The sequence below is a fragment of the Aethalodelphis obliquidens genome, unplaced genomic scaffold, assembly GCF_003676395.1.
Source record: "Aethalodelphis obliquidens isolate GAN/ISIS:26980383/991018 unplaced genomic scaffold, ASM367639v1 scaffold6, whole genome shotgun sequence".
Lineage (NCBI taxonomy): Eukaryota > Metazoa > Chordata > Mammalia > Artiodactyla > Delphinidae > Aethalodelphis > Aethalodelphis obliquidens.
In genome coordinates, this window is record NW_020837950.1 from 12425304 (window position 1) to 12449418 (window position 24115).

Sequence of the window (24115 nt, forward strand, 5' to 3'; positions counted from 1 at the left end):
GAATTAATAATGGTTAACATTTTGTAGGTGCTATTTTCTGCCAGGTACTGTTTTAGGACATTAGCCTATTTACTTTTCACAACTAGGCTTTTTGTAATGAGCTGCTCTTGTGCCCATTTTAGGGATCCAGAAACTGAGGCAAAGAGAGGGAGTTTTGCACACAAAGTCTCATTGTTAGTGTGTGGCAGGGCTGGGCAATAGGGCTTTGCTTCCAACCTCTTTACTTAGCTGACCTATCAGTCTTCAAAGTGAGGTTAAAGGAACAACAGGGTGCAATCACCTCTTTCCACTGTGAAGCCATCACCTTAAATCCTTTACAAATCCAGCAGCACACAAGTGTCCACAGCTAATGCAGAAGAGCTGGGATGACATCATTGCCCTCACTCAGTGCAGCCATGTTCCTACTTCAGTGCTTACCAATCCAAGTTCTGAAATTTCCCAGGGTGTCCCCAATGAGCTCAAATAATGTTGTAATATTATCTAATTTTTTCTTAAAAAAAAAGTAATTTAGTTCACTTAAAATTTTAAAATGAAAATTTGCTATAGAACAATTTGAAAAGAGAAGTTGTGAAATCAACAGCAAATATGCTTCCCTCTATGTGGTTGTAGAAATGCTGGCTGGGGTGAAATAATGTGAGTGTCAGCAGCCACCATCTCTGTTCAGGCACTGTTCCAAAAGACCTAATCTCATAATTAAATCTTTACAACACCCTGTGGGCTAGATATTGTTATCCCTCCTTTAAATGGGATCTAGGGTACAGAGAGATGAAATAACTTGTCCAAGGTTACACAGAGCTGGGATCTGAACCCAGCCACGTCTGACTCTAAAGTCCACGTTCTTAACCGCTACTCTACACAGCCACAGCTCTCTCCTTCCTTGCGTTGAACTAGGTCCTTCACTCATTTCTAATCCTTCCCCTGCAACACTCACCTCTGGGAAACTGGTGATGATAACACAAACCTTAACCCCCTCTTCATACACAAGAGAATTTCACATAATAAATAAAAGACAAATGCGCCTCAATTTTCCCATTTGGAAAATAGAGAAAACAATAGTATTATCTCACAGGACTGTTGTGAAGGTTAAATGAATTTAAAATATGTCAATGCTTAAAAAAGTACCTGGCACATGTGAGCACTCAATAAATGGTGGCTGTTCAGAGATAAACCCATGCACCTACGGTCACCTTATCTTTGATAAAGGAGGCAAGCATATACAATGGAGAAAAGACAGCCTCTTCAATAAGTGGTGCTGGGAAAACTGGACAGCTACATGTAAAAGAATGAAATTAGAACACTCCCTAACACCGTACACAAAAATAAACTCAAAATGGATTAAAGACCTAAATGTAAGGCCAGACACTAAAAAACTCTTAGAGGAAAACATAGGAAGAACACTCTTTGACATAAATCACAGCAAGATCCTTTTTGACCCAGCTCCTAGAGAAATGGAAATAAAAACAAAAATAAACAAATGGGGCCTAATGAAACTTCAAAGCTTTTGCAAGCAAAGGAAAACATAAACAAGACGAAAAGACAACCCTCAGAATGGGAGAAAATATTTGCAAATGAAGCAACCGACAAAGGATTAATCTCCAAAATTTACAAGCAGCTCATGCAGCTCAATATCAAAAACAGAAACAACCCAATCCAAAAATGGGCAGAAGACCTAAATTGACATTTCTCCAAAGAAGACGTACAGACTGCCAACAAACACATGAAAGGATGCTCAACATCACTAATCATTAGAGAAATGCAAATCAAAACCACAATGAGGTATCACCTCACGCCAGTCAGAATGGCCATCATCAAAAAATCTACAAACAATAAATGCTGGAGAGGGTGTGGAGAAAAGGGAACCCTCTTGCACTGTTGGTGGGAATGTAAATTGATACAGCCACTATGGAGAACAGTATGGAGGTTCCTTAAAAAACTTAAAATAGAACTACCATATGACCCAGCAATCTCATTACTGGGCATACGCCCTGAGAAAACCATAATTCAAAAAAAGTCATGCACCACAATGTTCACTGCAGCTCTATTTACAATAGCCAGGACATGGAACCAACCTAAGTGTCCATCGACAGATGAATGGATAAAGAAGATGCAGCACATATATACAATGGAATATTACTCAGCAGTAAAAATAAACGAAATTGAGTTATTTGTAGTGAGGTGGATGGACCTAGAGTCTGTCAGACAGAGTGAAGTAAGTCAGAAAGAGAAAAACGAATATCGTATGCTAACACATATATATGGAATCTAAAAAAAAAAAAAAAGGTTCTGAAGAACCTAGGGGCAGGACAGGAATAAAGACGCAGACTAGAGAATGGACTTGAGGACATGGGGAGAGGGAAAGGTAAGCTGGCATGAAGTGAGAGAGTGGCATGGACATATATACACTACCAAATGTAAAACAGATAGCTAGTGGGAAGCAGCCGCATAGCACAGGGAGATCAGCTCCGTGCTTTGTGACCACCTAGAGGGGTGGGATAGGGAGGGTGGGAGGGAGACGCAAGAGGGAGGAGATATGGGGATATATGTATATGTATAGCTGATTCACTTTGTTATAAAGCAGAAACTAACACACCATTGTAAAGCAATTATACTCCCATAAAGATGTTAAAAGAAACAAAAAAACAAATACTCTTAAAATAAACATCTTTGTCTATAAAATAAAGAAGAAAGAAAGAAAGAAAGAAATGGTGGCTGTTTTTATTTGTGTGTGTTTTTGTAAGTTACGGAATCTGTCCTCTCTGGACACAGTCTGACTTTAAAATTATTTGGTAATGTTACAATACCATGCCTTTTATGGCTCCACAGAATGCAGAATGAAAATATTTCTAAAGTTAATGAATACTCAGGAATTCTTAAAGCTGAAGTCTGAATTCTAGGAGGGGGAAGGCATGTGGTATCTGTTGCTGAGAGATTTTAACTCTACAAAAGGTGAGAGCCGTACCTCCAGGGCAGCAATGGGACAGCTGGATGCCAGGTACAGGTCCTGAGCCAGGTTGAAATCATTAGTAAACATGGCAAGATGTCCTGCCAAAAGACTGTAGTCCTCTATTCCCTACAAATAAAAGCAGTTTTAATGAGAAGAAATACAAGGGTTTTTTTTGTTTTGTTTTGGTTTTTTTTTTTGCAGTATGCGGGCCTCTCACTGCTGTGGCCTCTCCCGTTGCAGAGCACAGGCTCCGGACATGCAGGCTCAGCGGCCATGGCTCACAGGCCCAGCCGCTCCACGGCATATGGGATCTTCCCAGACCGGGGCACGAACCCGTGTCCCCTGCATCGGCAGGCGGACTCTCAACCACTGCGCCACCAGGGAAGCCCAATACAAGGGTTTTTTATTTAAGAACTGTACTTAGGAGGAAGTGGTAGTGGCCTATCAATTAATGTTTATGAGTTAGGTAAGATTAACTGCAGAAATTTTAAATGTTTGACTAAACACCATTTAAATGCTAATCTGATAATTCCCATAAGATGCTGTTTACCTTTATTTGTTCCAAGGACATCACCATGCCAACGTTTCCAATTGTTCGATAAACACGGATTGCAAACTCCACTTCCATGTGGTGTAGACAAGCTCTGGCCAACTCATTCCACGCAGCATGATCATTCAGAATCTTGCACATTTCCCAAGCATCAGAAAACCTAGCAGTTGAGTACATAAGCTTAATCAGGGAGCTCTATTTGCCCCGTATTAGGCAATTTTCAGATAGTATATAATTTAATGTTATGCCCTAGATAAATTTTGCAGAAACATTTCTTAATCTTTAGTCATTTTCAAGTTATGAAAAGCTACATAAACTTTTCTTCCAGTTTTATGCAGATGTTTTTTCTTGAATTAATCTGAATCTATTCTGTATAACCACCTTCCCTCATCAACAACTAATTCTGTTTATTTATTTTTGGTTTACTTCACACACAGATGAAAATTATTTTTGTTCTCACATAATTCTAATAAAATTAGTACTCTATCCCTATAAACTGGGAACTTTAAAACAGGGGCCAGCAAACTATGGCCCACAGCTGCCTGTTTTGGAGAATGAAGTGTGAGTGGAACACAGACACTCACCCGCCCGCTCTTTACGGACTGTCTTGGCTGTGCTTGCACTGCAACAGCTGACCTGAGTAGGTGTGACAGACCCTATGGCCCTTAACGCCTGAAATACTTACCATCTGGACCATAACAGAAAAAGCTTGCTGACCTCTGGTATAAAACTTAACCATAAATGCCAGTGAGACTTTTTGTGGAACCCGTACGTTAATGAATATGTTACGCCTCCCCCTCTATTCACTGATGCATTTTTCCATCCAACACACATTCACTGAGCACCATTATGTGCCAGGAACCAAGACGTAAGGCTCAAATGCAGATCACTGTCCTTTAGGCAGTCATACTTGGGGAAGGTGGAAGAGTCAGGTAAGAAAACAGATGACTATGACACAGTATGACAAAGGTACCGGAGTGCCTACACTATGTGAATCTTTGTGCTAAGTGCTTTGTATAAATTCTCTCGCTGGATCACCCTAACGACCCTATCCACTATGTATTATTATTATTTCTCCTTTAGAGCTGAGGAAAGTGAGGCTTAGAGGCCTTAAGAATCCAGCCCAGGTCACACAGTGGTAAGAGATAACATGTGCTAAACCACTCTGCACACTGGATCCTGGCTCTGAGGCAACACATCGGAAAGGCCCTGACCTAGACTGCCAGTGGTCGGGGCTTCTGGGAAGGCTTCCTGGAGGAGGAGAGCGCTCCACTGTATGGTGAAGAATGAAGAGTTACTATCTACAGAGACAGGGAGGGGCAGCCCAGGATGAAAAAGCGGCTCGTGCCAAGGCAAGAAATCATGAAAAATACTGAATCCAAGCAGTCAGTGCACAGAGAGGAGTGGAGGAGTGGGGACAGATGAGGCTAGTATTAAATCATCATGAACCTAGCATGTCATGCTGAGGTCCCCGAGAAGCAGGGGTTTCTTCCTAAAGAAAACAGGAAGTCACTGGAAGATCTTCACCAGGGAAATGACAGGATCAGATTCACATTTTCCAAAGTGTGTAGAGAATAGATTAGATTGTAATGAGGCTACCATAAGAGAGAGCAGTCAGGAGTGGTTCCGCTATACACTACTCCACGTGAGGGCCTGAGTTAAGGTGGGGGAATAGCAGAGGACAAAAGGACCTGGTGTATGTGTGTGTGGGGTGTGTGTCTGTGTGTGAGGGTGTGTGTGTGCGTGAGGGTGTGAGTGTGAACGTGTGTGTGAAGGTGTGTGAGGGTGTGTGTAGGGTGTGTGAGGGGTGTGTGTGTGTGAGGGGTGTGTGTGTGTGAGGGTGTGTGTGAGAGGGTGAATGGGTGTGAGGGTATGTGTGTGAGGATGTGTGAGTGTGTGAGGGTGTGAGAGGGTGTATGTGAGAGGGTGTGTGTGTGAGCGTGTGTGTGTGAGGGTGTGTGTGTGAAGGTGTGTGTGAGGGTGTGTGTGTGAGGGGTGTGTGTGTGAGCATGTGTGTGTGAGGGTGTTTGTGTCTGAGAGGGTGTGTGTGTGAGGGTGTGTGTGTGTGCGTGTGTGGGTGTGGGTGGGTGGTAGGGCATGTGTACAATGTGATTAGGGCAGCGGGGGAGGCTGGGGAAGATGATGAAGCAACTTTGAGGAACTCATGGACTCCCAACTACCTATGACTGGGAGGCAGTGGTAAACAGAGGTTTAAGTCAAGGATGCACATTTTGGAGTCAGCCTCGTATAGATGGTACTGAAACCATCTTTGAGGAGATTCACTCTGGAAGAATAATTAGAGTGAGAAGAGAAGAAAGGAGCTCAAGGGACCCTGCGGAAGAGCAACATTTAAGAGATGGTGAGAAGAATCAGAACCACAAAGAAATTCACAGTGGCCCTAAGAGGTGAGAGGAAAAAGCAGGAAAAGGAAATCCTAAGTAAGGTAAAATCAAACTTTGTTATGATGAAATTAAGAGTGTTGAAATAATTATGTTTATTAGAATTTCACAATAACTGTGCTATTTGGGTGATGGGAAACCTTTTTGTTCTGAAGGGCTTTTCTTGGAATAAAGCACCGATAGTGTTGTACAAAAGTACTTCCCTTAGAATTTATATACATTCTCATATCCATCATCTTATCTGAGCCTCACAATAATCCTGTGAAGTAAATGAGGTAAATACTATTACCTCTAACTATTTTAATAGAAGTTGACCTTTAAAATCACAACAGCAAATGAGAGGCCCCACGAGAAGTATTTAAAACCATACCTCTTTAGCATTAAAGTCTGCGTCAGCATCTGCCTCAGATCATTAAGCCCCACATCTTTTAAACTGTGGAGGAAGCTGTGGGTGCTAAGGTAGATGTTGTTTATTTTTCCACTCTGTGTCTGGCAGGTCAACTCTCCGTTATATAACAGCAAAGGTTTATGACAGAAGGGAACTTTGGTGCCACCAGCCAAAACGACCTTGGATCCTATATTATAAAACAGACATCTTAATGCTGAAAGCTAATACTCAGCACACACATCAGAAAGGAATGTTTTAATTTCACTGCAATGGAAATGCATTTCTCAGTAAATGTACAAAAAAAGTGATTAAGTACCTTGTATAGTGTCCTTGTGAAAGACATAAGTGTACACCTTATCATCATCGTAGGCAATAAACACACCTTTATCCATTGGCCAGTTTTCCCAAAGAACACCTTTAATGGTTGGTGAAAAATCTGGAATCTCATAGGTAGCATCATTAACCTACAAAATAAGGATTTACAGATTTGCCCCAGGTCTGTACTTAAACCACTATCATTTGCCTTGGTAGGAAGGAGCCTGTCTACAGCCTTAGCTGGCAAAGCTTACCAACCCACATTCAACTCAGCAACATCCCAAGATAAAGGAAGAAACGTTTCTTTTCCCGTTCCTAGAGGTCTGGCTTGAAAAAAACCTGTAGTTATATGGAAAATCAAGGATTTTATCTAAAATTTGGTGAATTTGCAGGAAAAACTACAAGTCTGGACACAAAACTTCAGGTTAAGAAAAAAAGTTGAAGTTGCTCAAGATGATGGAAATTTAAACTATGAACACACTTGTGCTTAGAAAATTTTCAATAGTACTGGGTACAGAAATGCTCCAACTAGAGAAGAAACAAATTAATTTGTATATGATTTGAGATTTAAATAAATTACACTCGGTATGTTTTATTTCAAAAACTTCTCTACAGCGCAATTCCAACAAACATAAACTGTAGTTACAGTAATATAAGCTATTTAAAAAAAAAAATCAGTCCACATATTCCGATTCCACATATTCCTCAGGCAGACAGGCTTATATATATCCTCAATGTGAAGCTAAGAAACACCTGCCTCCTCTCTAATCTATCTTCCTCTCAAAATAAGAATGAAATATAAAATTCCTATAGATAATAATGACTAATATTATACAGCCATACAATACAGTACGGCCACTATTTAATATCCACATGTGGCTCTTAAGCACTGAAATGTGTCTAGTCCAAATTGGGATGTGGGTAAGTGTAAACTACCCACCAGATCTCAAGGAGTTAGTATGAAAAAAAGAGTGTAAACATCTCATTAATAATTTTTATGTTGATTACTTACTGAAATGATAATGTTGGGTTAAATTAAAAATATTATTAAAATTAATTTCACCTGTTTCTTTTTACCTGTTTTAAAAAAGGTGACTAGTAGAAAATTTAAAATTATGTATGTAGTTCAAATTACATTTCTATTGGATAGTGTTGCTTACCAAGAAGTGTACTTATATTTAATTATACTTATTGTACTTATATTTACTTAATTTACCTTATAAATTACTTTTTGTAAATTATACTTACTGAATTTAATATATAGAATTACTTTAAGATATGTAAGTATATATATAATTTAATAGTTTATAATTTAATATATTGAATTCTAATCTCTTACTCTATAAGACAGATTCTATTATGCCCATTTTGCAGATGAAGAAACAGGCACACAGAAATCTGCCCAAAGTCACACAGCTAATATGCTGAAGAGTCAGGATTTGAACCAGGCAGTCTGGCTCCACAGTCTATGCTTCTAGCCACTATGTCATACTGACTGTCAGTTTGTAAGGATGAGCACACCAGTGCTAGATGGTAGAAATGTTTTAAAGGGGGTAACCATTTGTTAAATGCTTACTATGTGGCAGATGCTGTACTGAAAGCTTTATGTGCATTATCCCATTTAATTTTTATACAATCTACAAAGTAGGTACTGGAACCATTTTCATTTTATAGATGCGGAAACTGGGAATCCAATCAAAGTGAGAGCCCAGGAGGAAGCTGGCCTAGTCTCACACCACTGATACCATGTGCTGACTGTGTGACCTTGGACAAGTGACTTACCTTTTCTATGCCTTAATTTCTCCACCTGTAAAATGGTAAGACAGGAGTATTGATCTCTGGGGCTGCTTTAAGGATTACAAGAAATCCCTGATATATGTACAGCATACTCAGCATGGAAATATTAGTTGTCATTATTACTAATCTCAAATCCAGGTTTGTCTGTCTGCCCATGCACTAAACTACTATACTCTACTGCCTCTGTTTATGAACTTCCTACAGTATATCACAAGTCATCCTTTACGGGTATATAGGGAGTGATGGGGTGCAAGGTTTTCATTAGGGCACATGTAAGAAAAAAGCCATCTCTCCCAACTCTAATGTATGACAGGAGTCACTTCCTTGCCATCCACACAGTGAGGGAAAAGAGGTTGAATAAATGTACATATGAAGAGAAATTGCGAGTATGTATGGGAATTTTAAAGAGGAATACTTGTGGTTTGAATTATTATATACTTTCATATATATACATCACAGAAGCAATGTTTTTCTCACTTTGAAGTTGGATGAAAAAGTAAGCTGCAATAGTAGCACACTATGACAGGGTGAGTGTTAAAAAATAAAAACAAAAACAGCATAGCACTCTGGTCAAGAGTCCAAGGGCCTTAGCATAGCTTCCTCTTGTGTCTGAGGTGTGGGAAGGCTCTGCACCACAAGCTCTCCTTTCCCTTCCCTGCCAGGCTGGCCTTACTCCTAGGCAAGACTGGGTATTATTTAAAAGAGGGACTGCTCCTGTGGGTACCACACGCCCCTCAGATATCTTATCCAACAACCTAAAACTCTAACCTACCAATGAGACCCTAACTTGGAAAGAAGTTCACACCCAACCCCATGTTGGGTTAGGGAGGGGCTATGCCCTCGTGGAGTCATTCTTTTGTGCGGATTTGTTTCACCAGGGTTTTTGTTTTTAACTTAGCTGAGTTTCAGGTTAGACTTGGAAAAGGGATTGGGGATGAGCAGCAACAGGTGACAAAATTCTGGAATGTGAGGGTTTTAAGTTGTGATAAAGAGGTAAAGAGGGCAGAGCTTTAACTAATCCCTGCTAAATAGCTACCCTATGCCTGATAATATGTTTGGAAAAATCAGCTCACTGAAACCTCATCCCAACCCCAGGAAGGAGGTCACACTAGCCTCTTTGACAGAAATTATCAAGGAAAGGAGAACTGTAAAAGGAGAAAGAAAAAAGCATCAACTTGTTCGGGACAGGTCTTACCCCTGGCCCTTCTCCGAGCCGTCAGACCCCACTTCTCACTCTCAGTCCTGTCAGATGCCCGCTGCACCCTGCTACCCTCTTGTGCACCCTGTCTAAACAGCAGACTCCACCTGGGGTGAACCCACATAGGAAGCAAGGCAGCTTAACTCCGTATACCCTGTTCCAGAAAGGAAATCTCTACAGATTGAATTTCCTTATTAAGTAGAGGGAACGCAAGGTCATCTTTTTATTTAGGTCATTTTTCCTCATTTGTTTTGTGATCGAGAAATGGGTTGAATAAGAACTAGAATATTAGGAATTTGGCATAAATAATTCAGACACCCATGGAAACCTGTTACATTTGTCAAAGAAAGAAAAGAGAAAGAAAAAAAATGAAGGGAAGATAAAGAAAGGAAGGGAGGAGAGGAAGAGAGAGACAGAAATGGAAGGAAGAAAGTCTTTATATCTAGGAGAGTGTATTGTGAGGGGAGAGCTGTCTTCATTGAATCATGTCTTCGCTGTGGTGAAGCACAGATGCCTAGGGAACAGTTATTAAGGGTGGGTCCAAGAGCAGCTGTAGGCTGTGTGAACTGTGACCAGCAACATACAAATCATTAACTAGATATCAAAAATAAATGAAAAATTCAAGTATAGTAGATAATGTAAAAACACAACATCTCCTTTATCTAAATCTATTCTCAAAAAAGTTAAGGATGTTTAAAAGTAAGAGTAACTAAGTCTAAAAATGGGTTCATCTGTTTTCAATCACCTAATACAAAAATACCTTTCCTTTATGTTCAGGATCTTTAAGGGAAGAGGGAAATCAACTGAGGTGGACAAAAAGGACAGAGAACAGTCCCTGCCCTCTGAAGCTATTGCATTTCTAGAGAGAAAACTCATGTACCTGAAGATACACTGTAATACTGTGCAGTAAATAAGGTTAAAAATGGTGCAGAATATAACAACTATTCTTTCCACTAAAAAATCTCTCTGAAGATTTTTAACACTGAAAAATGGCAAAATAATGGAAAAACTTTTCTTGATGTAAATAGTCATGAAAACGGATCACAAACATGATTATCACAAACATGATAACAAAGTACTACAATCCTTGGCAAGGTTTAAGAGAAAATGATCTTATATATGGAATATATTTTAAAAACATTTTTTTCTTCATATGTTGCATTTTTTAAAGACAAGCATTTGAAAACTTTTCTTGACTTACTGGACAGTAGACATATCCATCACTTTTTTCATCAATGAAAACTAATCTGGTCCCATTTGGGTCAGGAAAAATCTTTTTCACACTGACAGGATGTCGATAATCATTAACAAATTGCCAATCTTCAATGTAGAAATACTGAATGACACCAGTCTAAAAAAATACAGTCATAGAAATAAAAGGTTGTCAAGAAGATACAGACTTTCAGCATTTATGTTAAACATATTTCCTAACTTAAAGAAAAAAAATGTATTTTTGATCAAGGAAGAATTTAAGAATAATATTTACTATATGAGCCAAGTACAGACCCAAGAAAATAAGTAAAATGAAAATGCACATGTGATTAAACAGTCTATTAATTCTAACATTCTTAGTGATATTAAAGCTTAATTGATTTTTCAGATTTTCCACTTGCAAGAAATACCCTTATTGTTTAAGAGTGACTTTCAAGTCATGTTACTTTAAATATTTTTGCTGTTAATTAATAGATAAATTAGAAAATTAAGTTTAAAATAAAAAATAAACCAAAACCCACCAGATACCATCAATTGTAGTTCTATATGTTAGCAAAGAACATGTAGACATCAAAATTTAAAAATATATCATTTACAATCACTCAAAAAAATTAAATACTTAGGTGTAAATTCAACAAAGCATGCATAGGATTTGTGTGCTGAAAACTAAAAAACACTAATGAAAGAATTAAAGAACATTTGAATAAATGGAGAGGTGTACTGTATTCATGGATTGGTGTCATAGTAAACATGTTACTTCTCCTGAACTTATATATAAGTTTAATATAATTCCAACAAAAATCTCAACAAGATTTTTTTGTAGACACAGGCAAGATTATTCTAAAATTTATATGGACCGGCAAAGGAACTACAATAGCTAAAACAGTTTTGAAAAAATATAGTGGGAAAATTAGTATATTAAATTTCAAGACTTTTTTTTATAGCTACAGCCATCAAGATTCTGTAGTATTGGTGGAGGGATAGACACATAGATCACTGGAATACACCAGAAAAGCCATATTATTTGTTACCAGGGATTAAGGATGAGGTGGGGGCAGGAGGAAAGTGGATGTGGAGATAAAACAGCAACATGAAGGATCCTTGTAGTGACAGAATTGTTCTGTATCTTGACTATTAATGTCAATACCCTGGTTGTGATATGCAATGTAATATTACCATTGGGGGAAACTAGGAAAAGGGTTTATTAACATCTCTCTGTATTGTTTCTTACAACTTCATGTGAATCTATGATGATCTCAAAATAAAAAGTTTAATTGAAATAAAAACACATAATAATATCTTAGATTTCTATTCAGGCCAAGATGGAATAACAGACGTGATTTAACTTTCCCACCCAAAATGACCAAAAATAACAGACAAAATACATGAAAAAACAGTTTTTAAGATATTGGAATAAGGCAACAAAGGACAGTGATCTCTGAGTGATGGGAAACAAACAAGGTAAGTCCTGTGAATGCTTCAGCTTTCGCCTTGAGAGAGTTTTCAAGCCATGGCAAAGGGAGGGAAAATGCAGGTGGAGCGTGATTCCCTGAGGTGAGGAGATAGAGCTGAGAATCCAGTGGGGGCAAGGAAGGAGGCGGCTAGACTTTGTAGGGTATAGTACCAGAGAGGAGAAAGCTGCACTGAGAGAGAACCTTGGAGATCTTCAGAGGGTCTACCTTGAGTCTTCAGCAGAGAACTAATCACTGCAGAAATATGAGAAAATTGCTGAAGCCAGGAAAAAGAACCATCCAAAAGGATGAGCGTGAACAGTGACTGGCACTCACACAGGACTGGGAAGAGTGACTGTTCCCAATAGCCAGATTGGAAAACATAATTCATGGGATATTGGGTAGAGTATTCAGGAAGATCTCGCCTCAAAAGTGGGAAGTAATCAGCTGTAGACTAAGCAGTGTTTCACATCTACCTAACAAATCACAAAATCAGACTCAAAAGGGTCAAACTGTTTCCAAGCAAATTAACTGCATCCCAAAACAGAGTTGAAGAGTATTTTTAGGAATACAAAAACATCCAGCACCCCAAAAGGTAAAAGTACCATGAGTGCAAAGAAGTAGGAAAACATAACCCATATTAAGGAGAATAACTGATCGATCAAAACTGACCCAGATATTAGAATTAGCAGACAATGTAACTACAACAGTTAATATGACTGCATGGCATATGTTTAAAAAGGTAACCGGAGACATGGAAGATACAAAAACAGACTCTAATATATCTTCTGCAGGTGAGCTACCATGTCTGAAATGAAAAATACGATGGATGAAACTACTGGCAGATTAAACATGACAGAAAAAAAGGCTAGTGACCTTGAAATACAGCAGTAGAAATTATCCAAAGTGAAACTGAGAAAAAAATAAAAAAATTTAAAGAGCATCAACTGCGGGATAATTTAAAGTGATTTAATATATGTATAATTGGAGTTTCTGAAATTGGAATGCAAACAGAGGGAGAAAAAAATATTTGAAGAAATAATGGTTGAAAATATTCCAAATTTTATTAAAACTATAAACCCTTGGATTCAACAACCTCAAGCACAAGAAATATGAAGAAACTTACATCAAGACAGATCACAATCAACTTTCTCAAAACCAGTGATAAGGTATTAAAAGAAGCCAGAGGAAAAAGACAGCTTACACACAGAGGAACAAAGATAAAGATGACCGATTTCTCATTAGAAATAATGCAGGCCAGAAGACAGAGGAGCAACATCTTTAAAGTACTGAAAGAAAAAACTGTCAACCTACAATTCTATATCTAGCAAAAATAGTTTTCAAAAATGCAGGTGAAATAAAGATGTTTTCAGACACGAAAGCAAAAGAATTCATCACCAGCAGACCAGCACTACAAAGAGTGATAAAGGAAGTCCTTTAGTGGAAGGAAAATGATACCAGCTGGAACTATGGATCCACATAATAGAATGAAGGGCACCAAAAATGGTAACTATATAGAGAAATATATAAGATATTTTTAATTATGTAAATCTCTTAATTGATTGTTTAAACAAAACTAATATCAGTGTATTATGGGGTTTATGACACCTGCAAAAGTAAAATGTAGGACAGCAACAGCTGAGGTAGGAGGGGACACATACTATTCTAATAAATGAACTTATACTATTCTCTATACCTTACAAGGTATAATGTCACTTGAAGGTAGCCTGTGATAAATTAAGGATGTATACTACAAAACCTAAAACAACCACTAAAATAAGAGTTGTAGCTAATAAGGTCAATGAATGAGATAAAATTGAATAGTAAAAAATACACAATCCAAAAGAAGGCAAAAGAAGAGGAAAAAGGCAACAAAGAAGAGATGGGACAAATAGAAAACAAATAGCGAGATGGTAGATCGAACCTAAACACAGAGATAATTTCATTAAATTCAAAAGTCTAAACAACATAATTGGACTTCCCTGGTGGCGCAGTGGTTAAGGATCCACCTGCCAATGCAGGGGACATGGGTTCAAGCCCTGGTCCAGGAAGATCCCACATGCTGTGGTGCAACTAAGCCCATGTGCCACAACTACTGAGCCTGAGTTCTAGGGCCCGCGAGCCACAACTACTGAGCCCATGTGCAACAAATACTGAAGCCCGCACACCTAGAGCCCATGCTCTGCAACAAGAGAAGCCAACGCAGTGAGGAGCCCGCGCACTGCAACGAAGAATAGCCCCCACTCGCTGCAGCTAGAGAAAGCCCACGTGCAGCAACAAAGACCCAACACAGCCAAAAATAAATAAATAAATAAATTTATAAAAAAAACCACTGTAATTAAAAGGCAGAGTTTGTCAAATTGTGAGAATTAATATGGTGCCTACAAGAAAAATATTTTACATATAAAGACACAAATGGTTAAAAATAAAAGAATGGAAAAATATATACCAGGGTAACATTCTAAAAAACTAGAATGGCTATATTAATATCAGGCAAAATCAATTCCAGAGCAAAGACTATTGCCAGGGATAAAAAGGGTCATTTCAAAATGATAAAGGGGCTAATTTATGAAGAGAACATAACCATCCTAAATGGTTATGTACCTAATAACAGAGCTTCAATACACATTAAAAAAAAAATTGACAGAACTGCAAAGAGAAATAGATAAATCCACAATTGTAATCTGAGTTTTCAATATCATTTTCTCAATAATTGACAGAACAAGTATATATAAAGTTGCAGAAGTCTTGAACATCATCAACCACCTTGATCTGACATTCTAGAACAGCATATCCTTTCCAAATACACAAGAACATTTACCAGGATAGATCACACTCTGTACCATAAATTAAGTCCCACAAATTTAAAAGGATTCAAGTCATACAAAGTATGTTCACTGACCATAACAGAACTAAATCAGAAACCAATAACAGAAAGATCTCTGTAAAATCTCGATTGTTAGAAAACTAAACACTGGACTTCTAAATAACCCATGAATCAGAGAAGGAATTAAAAGAGAAATTGTAAAACATTTTGAACTGAATAAAAATAAAACACAACATATCAGAATTTGCGGGATGTTGCTAAGATAGTACTTAGGGGAAAATGTCTAGCACTAAGGGAGTATATTAGAAAAGAATTGTCTCAACTCAATGAACTCAGCTTCCATCTTAAGAAACTAGAAAAAGAACAAATTAAAGCCAAAATAAGCAGGAGAAAGGAAATAAAGATCAGAGCAGAAATCAATGAAACAGAAAACAGAAAACAACAGAGAAAAATCAATGAAACAAAAAAGTTGTATTCTCCTAAAAGATTGATAAAACAAAACTGATAAATCTCCAGGCACACCAATCAGGAAAAATGACACAAATTACCCAAATCAGGAAAGAAACAGGTGATATTACTACAGATTCTACAAATATTTAAAAGGATAATAAGGAATATTATGAATAATTTTATGCCTATACATTTGATAATTTAGATAAATGGACAAATTCCTTGAAAAACACAAACTACCAAAGCTCACTCATGGAAAAAACAGATAACCCAAATATTTTGATATTGATTATAGGAATTAAATTTATAGTTTAAAACCTTCCCATAAAAAAACTCCAGGCCTAGAAGGCTTCGTAGGAAAACAGCTCCACCATGGCACCTGGCTACTTTGCAATGCCACAGAGTCAAGGCTCAACTGTAGTCTGACCCATGTCTTGGCAGAATCCTCTGTTATCTTACAAGGAACATGGTGAGATGGGCACTCTTGTGAAAATCTATCACTGAGTCATTTCTCATCCACCTCTCTGTCTTGTGGGAGATTTCCACGAGGAATTTCTCAGCTGCTTCCCTGGTTCCAATGATGTCCAATTCATCTTGGATTGTCCAATTCATCTTCCTTAGTGTATAGCTGCAGAGTATAAACTGCTTAGTTGTAGCAGAGTTGAGTCCTCCACCACAGAGTACATAGAAGAGCATCTGACCCCTTCAGTTTGGTATTATCCTGTGGCACTAAGGATGTGGGGAGCTCTAATAACATTATCTTGCCTTTGCTGTATACATCTATTTGGGACTGCTTCCTCCTTACCAGCTGAATCTATGGAAGTGCAGCAAGCCAACCTAGCAGGTACTACTCAACTGCTGCTAGGAATTGCTTGATCACCCAGTAGGCTTCACTGGCACATTCTTTCAAACATTTAAGCAAAAACAAACAAAAAACAAAACAAAACACTAATTCTAATCAACCCTTCCAGAAAATTGAAGATGACTAACTCATTCTATGATCATTACCCTGAAACTAAAATCAGACAAAGGCATCATAGGAAAAGAAAACAGCAGACCAATGTACCTCATGTACGTAGATATAAAGATTTGAAATAAAACTTTAGTAAATGAATTCAACAATGTATAAAAAGAAGAATACATCATGATCAAGCGGGGGTTATCCCAGGAATGCTGGGTTGGCTTAACACTAGAAAATTAATTAATATAATCCACAAATTATAAACAAACTAAAAAAGAAAACCCATGTGATCATTTCGATAGATGGAGAAAAAGCATTTGATAAAATCCAACATCCACAGAAATTCTTAGTAAACTAGGAACAGAAGAAAACTTCTTCAACCTGATAACAGGAATCTGTAAAAGACCTACAGCTAACATCATACTTAATGGTCAAGAACAAGACGAAGACATCTACTCTCATTGCTTCTATCCAACAATATATTGGAATAGAAGGCAGACTGAAAAGAAGTAAAACTATCTTTATTAGCAGATGACATGATCATCTATATAGAAAATCCAATGGAGTCTACCAAAAAAACGCTACTAGAACTAGTGAGTTTAGTTAGGTTTCAGGATACAAGATGAATATACAAAAGTCAGTTGCATGTCTATATGCTAGAAATGAATAATCAGAAATCGAAATAAAAAAGCAATACCATGTATAGGAGTACCCAAAATACGAAATACTTAGGTATAAATCTGAAACAAGATGTGAAAGACCTGTACACAGAAAACTCCAAAACACTGCTAAGAGAAATTAAAGAAAATCTAAATAAATGAAGATATATATCTTGTTCCTTGGTGGGAAGACTCAATATTGTTACGATGGCAGTTGATCTGTAAGTTCAACAATGATCCCAATAAAAATACCAGCAGGCTTTTTGTAAAACTGGACAAACTTATTGTAAAATTTAACTGGGAATACAAAAAACTGAGAATAGCCAAGACAACTTTGAAAAGGAAACACAAAAGTTAGAGGGCTAACACCACCTGATTTCAAGACTTATTATAAAGCTACAGTAATCAAAACAGTGTGATACTGACGTAAAGACAGATAAACAGATCAAGAGAATGAACAGAGAGTCCAGAAAAAGATCTGTGCATTTATGGACAATTGATTTTTGACAAAAGTACAAAATCGACTCAACAGAATAATAGTGTTTTCAACAAATGTTGCTGGAACAACCGAATAGCTATATGCAGGGAAAAAACCCCACAATACTTTGATCCATATCTCACAGCATAAACAAAAATTAACTCAAAATGGATCACAGACCTCAATGTAAAACATAAAAGTTGAAAGCTTCTAGAAGAAAACATAAGAGAAAAACTTTGTGACCTTGGGTTAGGCAAAAATTTCTTCGATATGACACCCAAAGCAAAACCTATAAAAAAATTAATTGATAAACTGGACCTGGTCAAAAATTTTTTAATTCTCCTCTTTGAAAGACACTGTTAAGAGACTGAAAAGACAACTCACACACTGGGTGGAAAATACTTGCGAAGCACATATCCGATAAAGGACTTGAATCCAAAATGTGTGAAGAACCGTCAAAGCTCAATAAGAAAACAAACAATCCAATTAAGAAATGGTCAAGGGCTTCCCTGGTGGCGCAGTGGTTAAGAATTCGCCTGCCAATGCAGGGCACACAGGTTCAAGCCCTGGTCTGAGAAGATCCCACATGCCACGGAGCAACTAAGCCCGTGTGCCACAACTACTAAGCCTGCGCTCTAGAGACCGCAAACCACAACTACTGAGCCCATGTGCAACAACTACTGAAGCCTGCGTGCCTAGAGCCTGTGCTCTGCAACGAGAAGCCCATGCACCACAATGAAGAGTAGCCCCTGCTCGCTGCAACTACAGAAAGCCCGCGCGCAGCAACAAAGACCCAATGCAGCCAAAAATAAATAAATAAATTTAAAAAAAAAAGGAATGGTCAAAAAACTTGGACACTTCACCAAAGATATACAGCTAGCAAATAAGCATATGAAAAGATGTTCTACATCATTAGTCCGTTAGTGAAATGCAAATTAAAATCATAATGAGGTATCGCTACACACTTATTAGAGTGGCTAAAATGTAAAAGACCGATCATATCAAGTGTTAGTGAGGATGTAGAGGAATTGGAGCACTCATACACTGTTGATGGGAATGTAAAATGGTACAACCAATTAATTTAGAAAAGAGTCTGTCAGTTTCTTAAAAGGTTAAACATACACTTGCTATATGACATATCATTCTACTTCTAGGCATTTATCCAAGAGAAAAGAAAGCATATGTCTATACAAAGACTTGAACACAAATTTGTTTATAGCAGTTTTATTTGTAAATATTCCAAACTGGAAGTAATACCAATGTCCATCCATAGGTTCATGGATAAGCAAATTATGATATATGCACACTGTGGAATACTACCCAGCAAGAAAAAGGAATGAACTATTGACACACACACCAACATGGATGAATCTCAAAATAACTATACTGAGCCAGACAAAAGGAGTGCCTACTATATGATTCCATTTATATACAACTCTAGAAAAGACAAACTCATTTATAGTGACAGAAAGCACTGAGTGGGGAGGGATGGGAAGACGGAATCATAAAGGGTCATTAGAAAACTTTTGGGGGTGATGAATATGTTCACTATTTTGATTAAGTTGATGGTGTTTTCACAGGATATACATATGTCAAAACTTATCAAATTATAGACTTTCAATAGTGTGGTTTATTATATAACAATTATACTTCAATAAAGCTGCTAAAAAACCCCAATATTTTCAGAATCACTCAAGAATGAGATATTTTATAGGAAAAAAAGATTTTGTAACTGTGTGTGGTGATGGATGTTAACTAGAGGGTTACCATTTTGCAATATGTACAAACACTGAATCATTATGCTGCACACCTGAAACTAATATAATGTTATATGTCAATTATACCTCAATAAAAAAAAGAAACTGAGATAGAGATAAATGCTACGTTATTGGCAGATTACTACACTTTGAGTTCTTACTTCACAATGCTGTGTGGCACAGTGGGAAGAGTAGATTTTCCATCAGAAAATCTTGCTTGTTAAGTCCACCTCTACTACAAACTTACTAACTTCTCAATCTTCAGTATCCTTATCTCTAAAACTTTTCTGCTTATATATTTATGACTATATTTACTACTTATTTACCATATCATTTACCACTTTACCTGATACCTGAAACCTACCCTACTTGTGTATATAGCTCAAAGACTCATTATTTTAGGTCAAACTTAAATTTAAAAAGTCTCTCTTCTGGCAATAAGCATGTTTTAAAATATGCTCGGTTTAAAAAACAGTATGAGAAAATGGAACCTTTGAAACAGTGAATAATTGTTTTCTAATGTGGAAAACAGTGCTTTTTTTTTTTTTTAGACCAACTTCACTGAATTCTTCTAGAGGCTAAGCAAGGTAAGAGGTATGATATGCTTTGAAAAACTCTGAAAACTTTTTACAAATATAAGATGCTATTACTAAACTATGTTTTATGTATATGTGGCTAACGTAATATTTAGGAGTACAGGGTATTGGTGGTTCAAAAGACAAAAAATTGAAGTGGGATTCTCAATATTCAAGTAATTTTAATTAAATGCCCACTAAATGGAGGCACTGGAGAGCTAAAGTTGAATGACGTGTTTTACATTTGTCATCAAATTAAATCCTTAAAGCATCTAGAGAAGGAAAATGAGGCTGGGAGGTGTCAAGCAGGAAGCAGCAAGTAAGAGAGCTAGTATCTGAGCCCAGATTGTCCAGACTCCAAAGCCGTTGTGCCATCAAAATTGCTATAGTTACAAAAGCACTTGACACTGGCAAATCACACCACCTATGTGCGCTACATAAGTATATAATGTTTGTAACTGCACATATGATATCTATATAATAGATGTATATAAACACATATATAATAAACAAATTACAAGGTAAAAATGAGAAATTCCCCCATGTCCTATATTAAGGAAGACAATACGTACATCTGTGCCATAGATGAGGAAATCACCAGTTAAGGCATGACATAAAATACGGCACTTATCATCCACTGCTGGGAAAAGTCGAGTCTCACGTTCTTCTTGAGTATCCAACATTTCACTTTCTATCTAAAACATAAAGAATAATAGTGGATCATAGATTTATCTGAATAAACCTGGTTTGCAACATCTAAGGGGTAGGGGAGAGTCTTTTTCTTAAGTTCAGCTAAACATTCAGACTCACCAAACTATCACAGACCAGTTTACTCAGAAAGATATCAGGAAGGAACCCAGCTTGCCAGCAGGGCGCATTAAACAACCCTTTTAATGGGAATAGTCTCCACAGCAGGCTCTGCAATTGTCTAGTAGCTAGTATCTTTGGCTTCCCAGAAGCAAAGAGCCAAGAAACAGATGTGGGAGATGCCCTGGTTGAGAAGTCCCATATTTCAGGGGCCAATATCTCTTGAACAACTCAACAGGCACAGTTTCAAGATCCCCACAAGTGACATGCCCAAATACATGGGTCAGTGCATTCCAGGAAGCCAGACGTATGGCATTCCCATCAGTTTTTACAATTTACTTATAGTTCCTCCTAGATGCAGTCTACACAGTCATTTTTACCATAAGCAATGTTGTGAGTAGCACAGCTGAAACTCTGTCAGGTTTCATGGGAACAGAGCTTGGGAGTCAACTGAACAGCTCGTGCAGAAGGGTAAGGAGTTCTGTTAATCCTTTATCCACATCTGGCTTTCTAGCTAGTCTGTCATATGGTTGCTTCTTTATTTTTTTAAAATAAATCTTTATTTTAGAATGCTTTTAGATTTTCAGAAAAGGTGTGAAGATAGTAGAGTTCTCATACACCCCACACCTGGTTTCCCCTATCATTGACACGTTACATGAGTATGGTACGTTTATTACAAATAATAACGAATATCGATACATCATTTATAACATAACTCCATACGTTATTCAGATTTCCTAGTTTTTACCCTAATGCTGTTTTTTGTTTGTTTTTTTTAACATCTTTATTGGAGTATCATTGCTTTACAATGGTGTGTTAGTTTCTGCTGTATAACAAAGTGAATCAGCTGTACATATACATTTATCCCCATATCCCCTCCCTCTTGTGCTCCCTCCAATCCTCCCTATCCCACCCCTCTAGGTGGTCACAAAGCATATGGTCGCTTCTTGACCAAAGTTCTTGATAATAAAACATTAGGCTGTTCATCACTTACCTGAGCAGGCCTCAGGACATCAAAATTATACTTACCAAATGTAACTGGACTTTGCCTTCAAAAAGTGCAGCTGCATAGTCAGAATGAAGGCAAACGCTGGCTACTGTCCCCAGATACTCCACATCTTTCAATTTTTTAACAGCTGCAGCAATTAAAACAAAACCAAACACATTAAAATATAAATAAAATGATCTAATTAATGATTTGCAAATAAGTTTTAAACGTGTGCCTTTGCAAGAATATTCCGAACCTAAAATTTTTATTTTAGCCATTCTAAAGAAAATCTTAGTTGCCATATAAATTTGCCTTCAGGAATTTCATAGTGGTTCACACGAAACAAAGTAATGTAAAATAAAATCACATGCAAAACAACCAAAAATTAAACCTTAGTGACAATAAGCTTAATAGAACATCTAAGGATAATTCTCAGGTTGGCTCTGTTCCTGAGGGATATCTGACCTCCAGTGGGGAAAGGGGTGGAGAGGAGGAAGGAGGGGAAGAAAAAGCAAGGCTCCCTTCAGATGCTAATGGTCATTTTTCAAAGAATAAAGCGGGGGAGGGAATCAACATTTACTAAGTACCCACCAGACCAAGAAGTGCCTAAGAAAGACGGTGTGCAAAAGCAGATCACACATTTTACTTCATTTAATTTTCCTCATAAGTAGAAGAATCCTCATTTTCCAGATAAGTAAACCAAGGCTCAGAGGGGTAAAGAATTTGTCTACAGGCACCCAGCTAAAAGGGGCAGAAGGGAATTTGAACCCAGGGCCCAATTCTAAAGATCACACTCTGCCCCGCTATACCATGGTGTCTTCACAACAAAGGTAAAGAATAAAACCTTTCCAAATATTATGCAAATTTTTTAGAAGATTTGCAAAACCATTTAAGCTAAGAAAGGGATGTCTGAAGAAAAAGAGTGAAAGACTTGGTCTTAAAAGAAACTATCAGTGCTTCCCAAATAAAAACAAATTATATGCTAGATAAGAAAACAACTGGATTTAGACTTGCCGTTCTCTCCAAGGACATAAAACCAAGCTCGATTATTCATTCCCACAGCCAGATGATAAAGCCCTACTGCTACAAAGTTGGGTTCCACATCCACAGAAACTGTGACTGGTAGCTCCTATAATAGAGAAAAATAACAGTAGTTAACCATTGAAACTGTTTTGATTTTATTAATAAATAAAAGTAACAGCATTTTCATACTCCTTCAACAGGGTTGGCTATGGTGACTTCAAGGAGGGAGGTGAGATATGCAATCCTGGTGCTGCAGGCATCCCCGAGGACAGGGAGCTTGGTCAGGAAAACATGGAGCGATCCCCTCTGGGTAGACAGTGCCAGCAACTGACCATCATCTGTCCAGGACAAGGTGCCCAACCCTGAAATAATGGACATAATAAAGGATTATTCAAAAACAGAGATTGCAGGCAAACAAGTAACTCTCCTCACTTAAGCTGCCAGAAGCATAAAAATCTTCAAATTTTAAAAATAGTTTAGTCTTTATTTAGACTAGGACATTCATCATGGATTGACTTATGGACATGAGCCCTGATTCATTCAACACTGGCTCAAAGGGAAGGTATGTAAGAATTTAGTTTTTGCAACTGGATTTGGGATAAAATGCACTAGAAATCTTTGAATCAAAGTGGACTTATATGCTTCTAGTCAAGGAGTATGACTCAACATAATTACTGAAATAAGGAGGCTATTTTAGGGAACTCTAGTGAAAGGTGTTAATTTTATTCCTCCTATAATTAATGCAAACCATACAGTGACACATTACTCTCTGTAATCGAAATGATAAAATGTCATTCTGCTACAGAAAAATCAGTACCTTTATTTTCATCATCCAGGTTGATTATAGCATACATGTCTTTTAATTCTGCCAAGTCATGGATTTTAATGCTGAAAAATAAAAAAAAAATGTCCTTTAAATATGAGTTAAATTGTTTTTCTTCACAATTATAAGCTATGGAACAGGTCTGTGCTCTTCAAAAGGAGGATCCACTGGGTTAAGGTAAGAAAATATTAAATTTTCTGTATTTAATTATATTTTATCCTTTAAATTTTTGTTTGTTTGTTGAGTTGTGGGGTAGGGTTGTACCCTAGTTCTCTAATCTACAGCTTCAGGAACAAGGAGGTTTAAGTTATCCTGAAGAAAAGTTTGAGTAGGAAAACGTTCCCCTGAGCAGTATTGATTACTGCAAGCTGAAACAGGTTTCTCTTTGCAATGTGTCCTCCCCCCCGCCCCGCCCACCCCAAGAGTTCTTTCTTACAAAAAGAAGTGACGTATAATAGAAAGAGCATTCAATTTGGAATCACAAGGCCTAGGTGGAAAGCTCTGAAAAATGCA

The 24115-nt window shown here is 37.5% G+C and overlaps 1 protein-coding gene across 9 annotated transcripts in view; it reads right to left on the reverse strand.

Moving 5' to 3' along the window:
* Positions 1 to 24115, reverse strand: part of WDR19 (WD repeat domain 19) — an 83860-nt gene that overhangs the window by 35692 nt on the left and 24053 nt on the right. For all 9 annotated transcript variants that reach the window (XM_027103151.1, XM_027103148.1, XM_027103149.1 and 6 more), the window contains 10 exons: positions 23597 to 23667; positions 22969 to 23141; positions 22771 to 22885; positions 21798 to 21904; positions 20534 to 20656; positions 10793 to 10942; positions 6598 to 6745; positions 6264 to 6468; positions 3495 to 3654; positions 2960 to 3070 (listed from right to left, as the gene is read on the reverse strand). In XM_027103151.1, the coding sequence (XP_026958952.1) occupies positions 2960 to 3070; positions 3495 to 3654; positions 6264 to 6468; positions 6598 to 6745; positions 10793 to 10942; positions 20534 to 20656; positions 21798 to 21904; positions 22771 to 22885; positions 22969 to 23141; positions 23597 to 23667 (1363 nt within the window). The remainder of the gene's footprint in view (positions 1 to 2959; positions 3071 to 3494; positions 3655 to 6263; positions 6469 to 6597; positions 6746 to 10792; positions 10943 to 20533; positions 20657 to 21797; positions 21905 to 22770; positions 22886 to 22968; positions 23142 to 23596; positions 23668 to 24115) is intronic.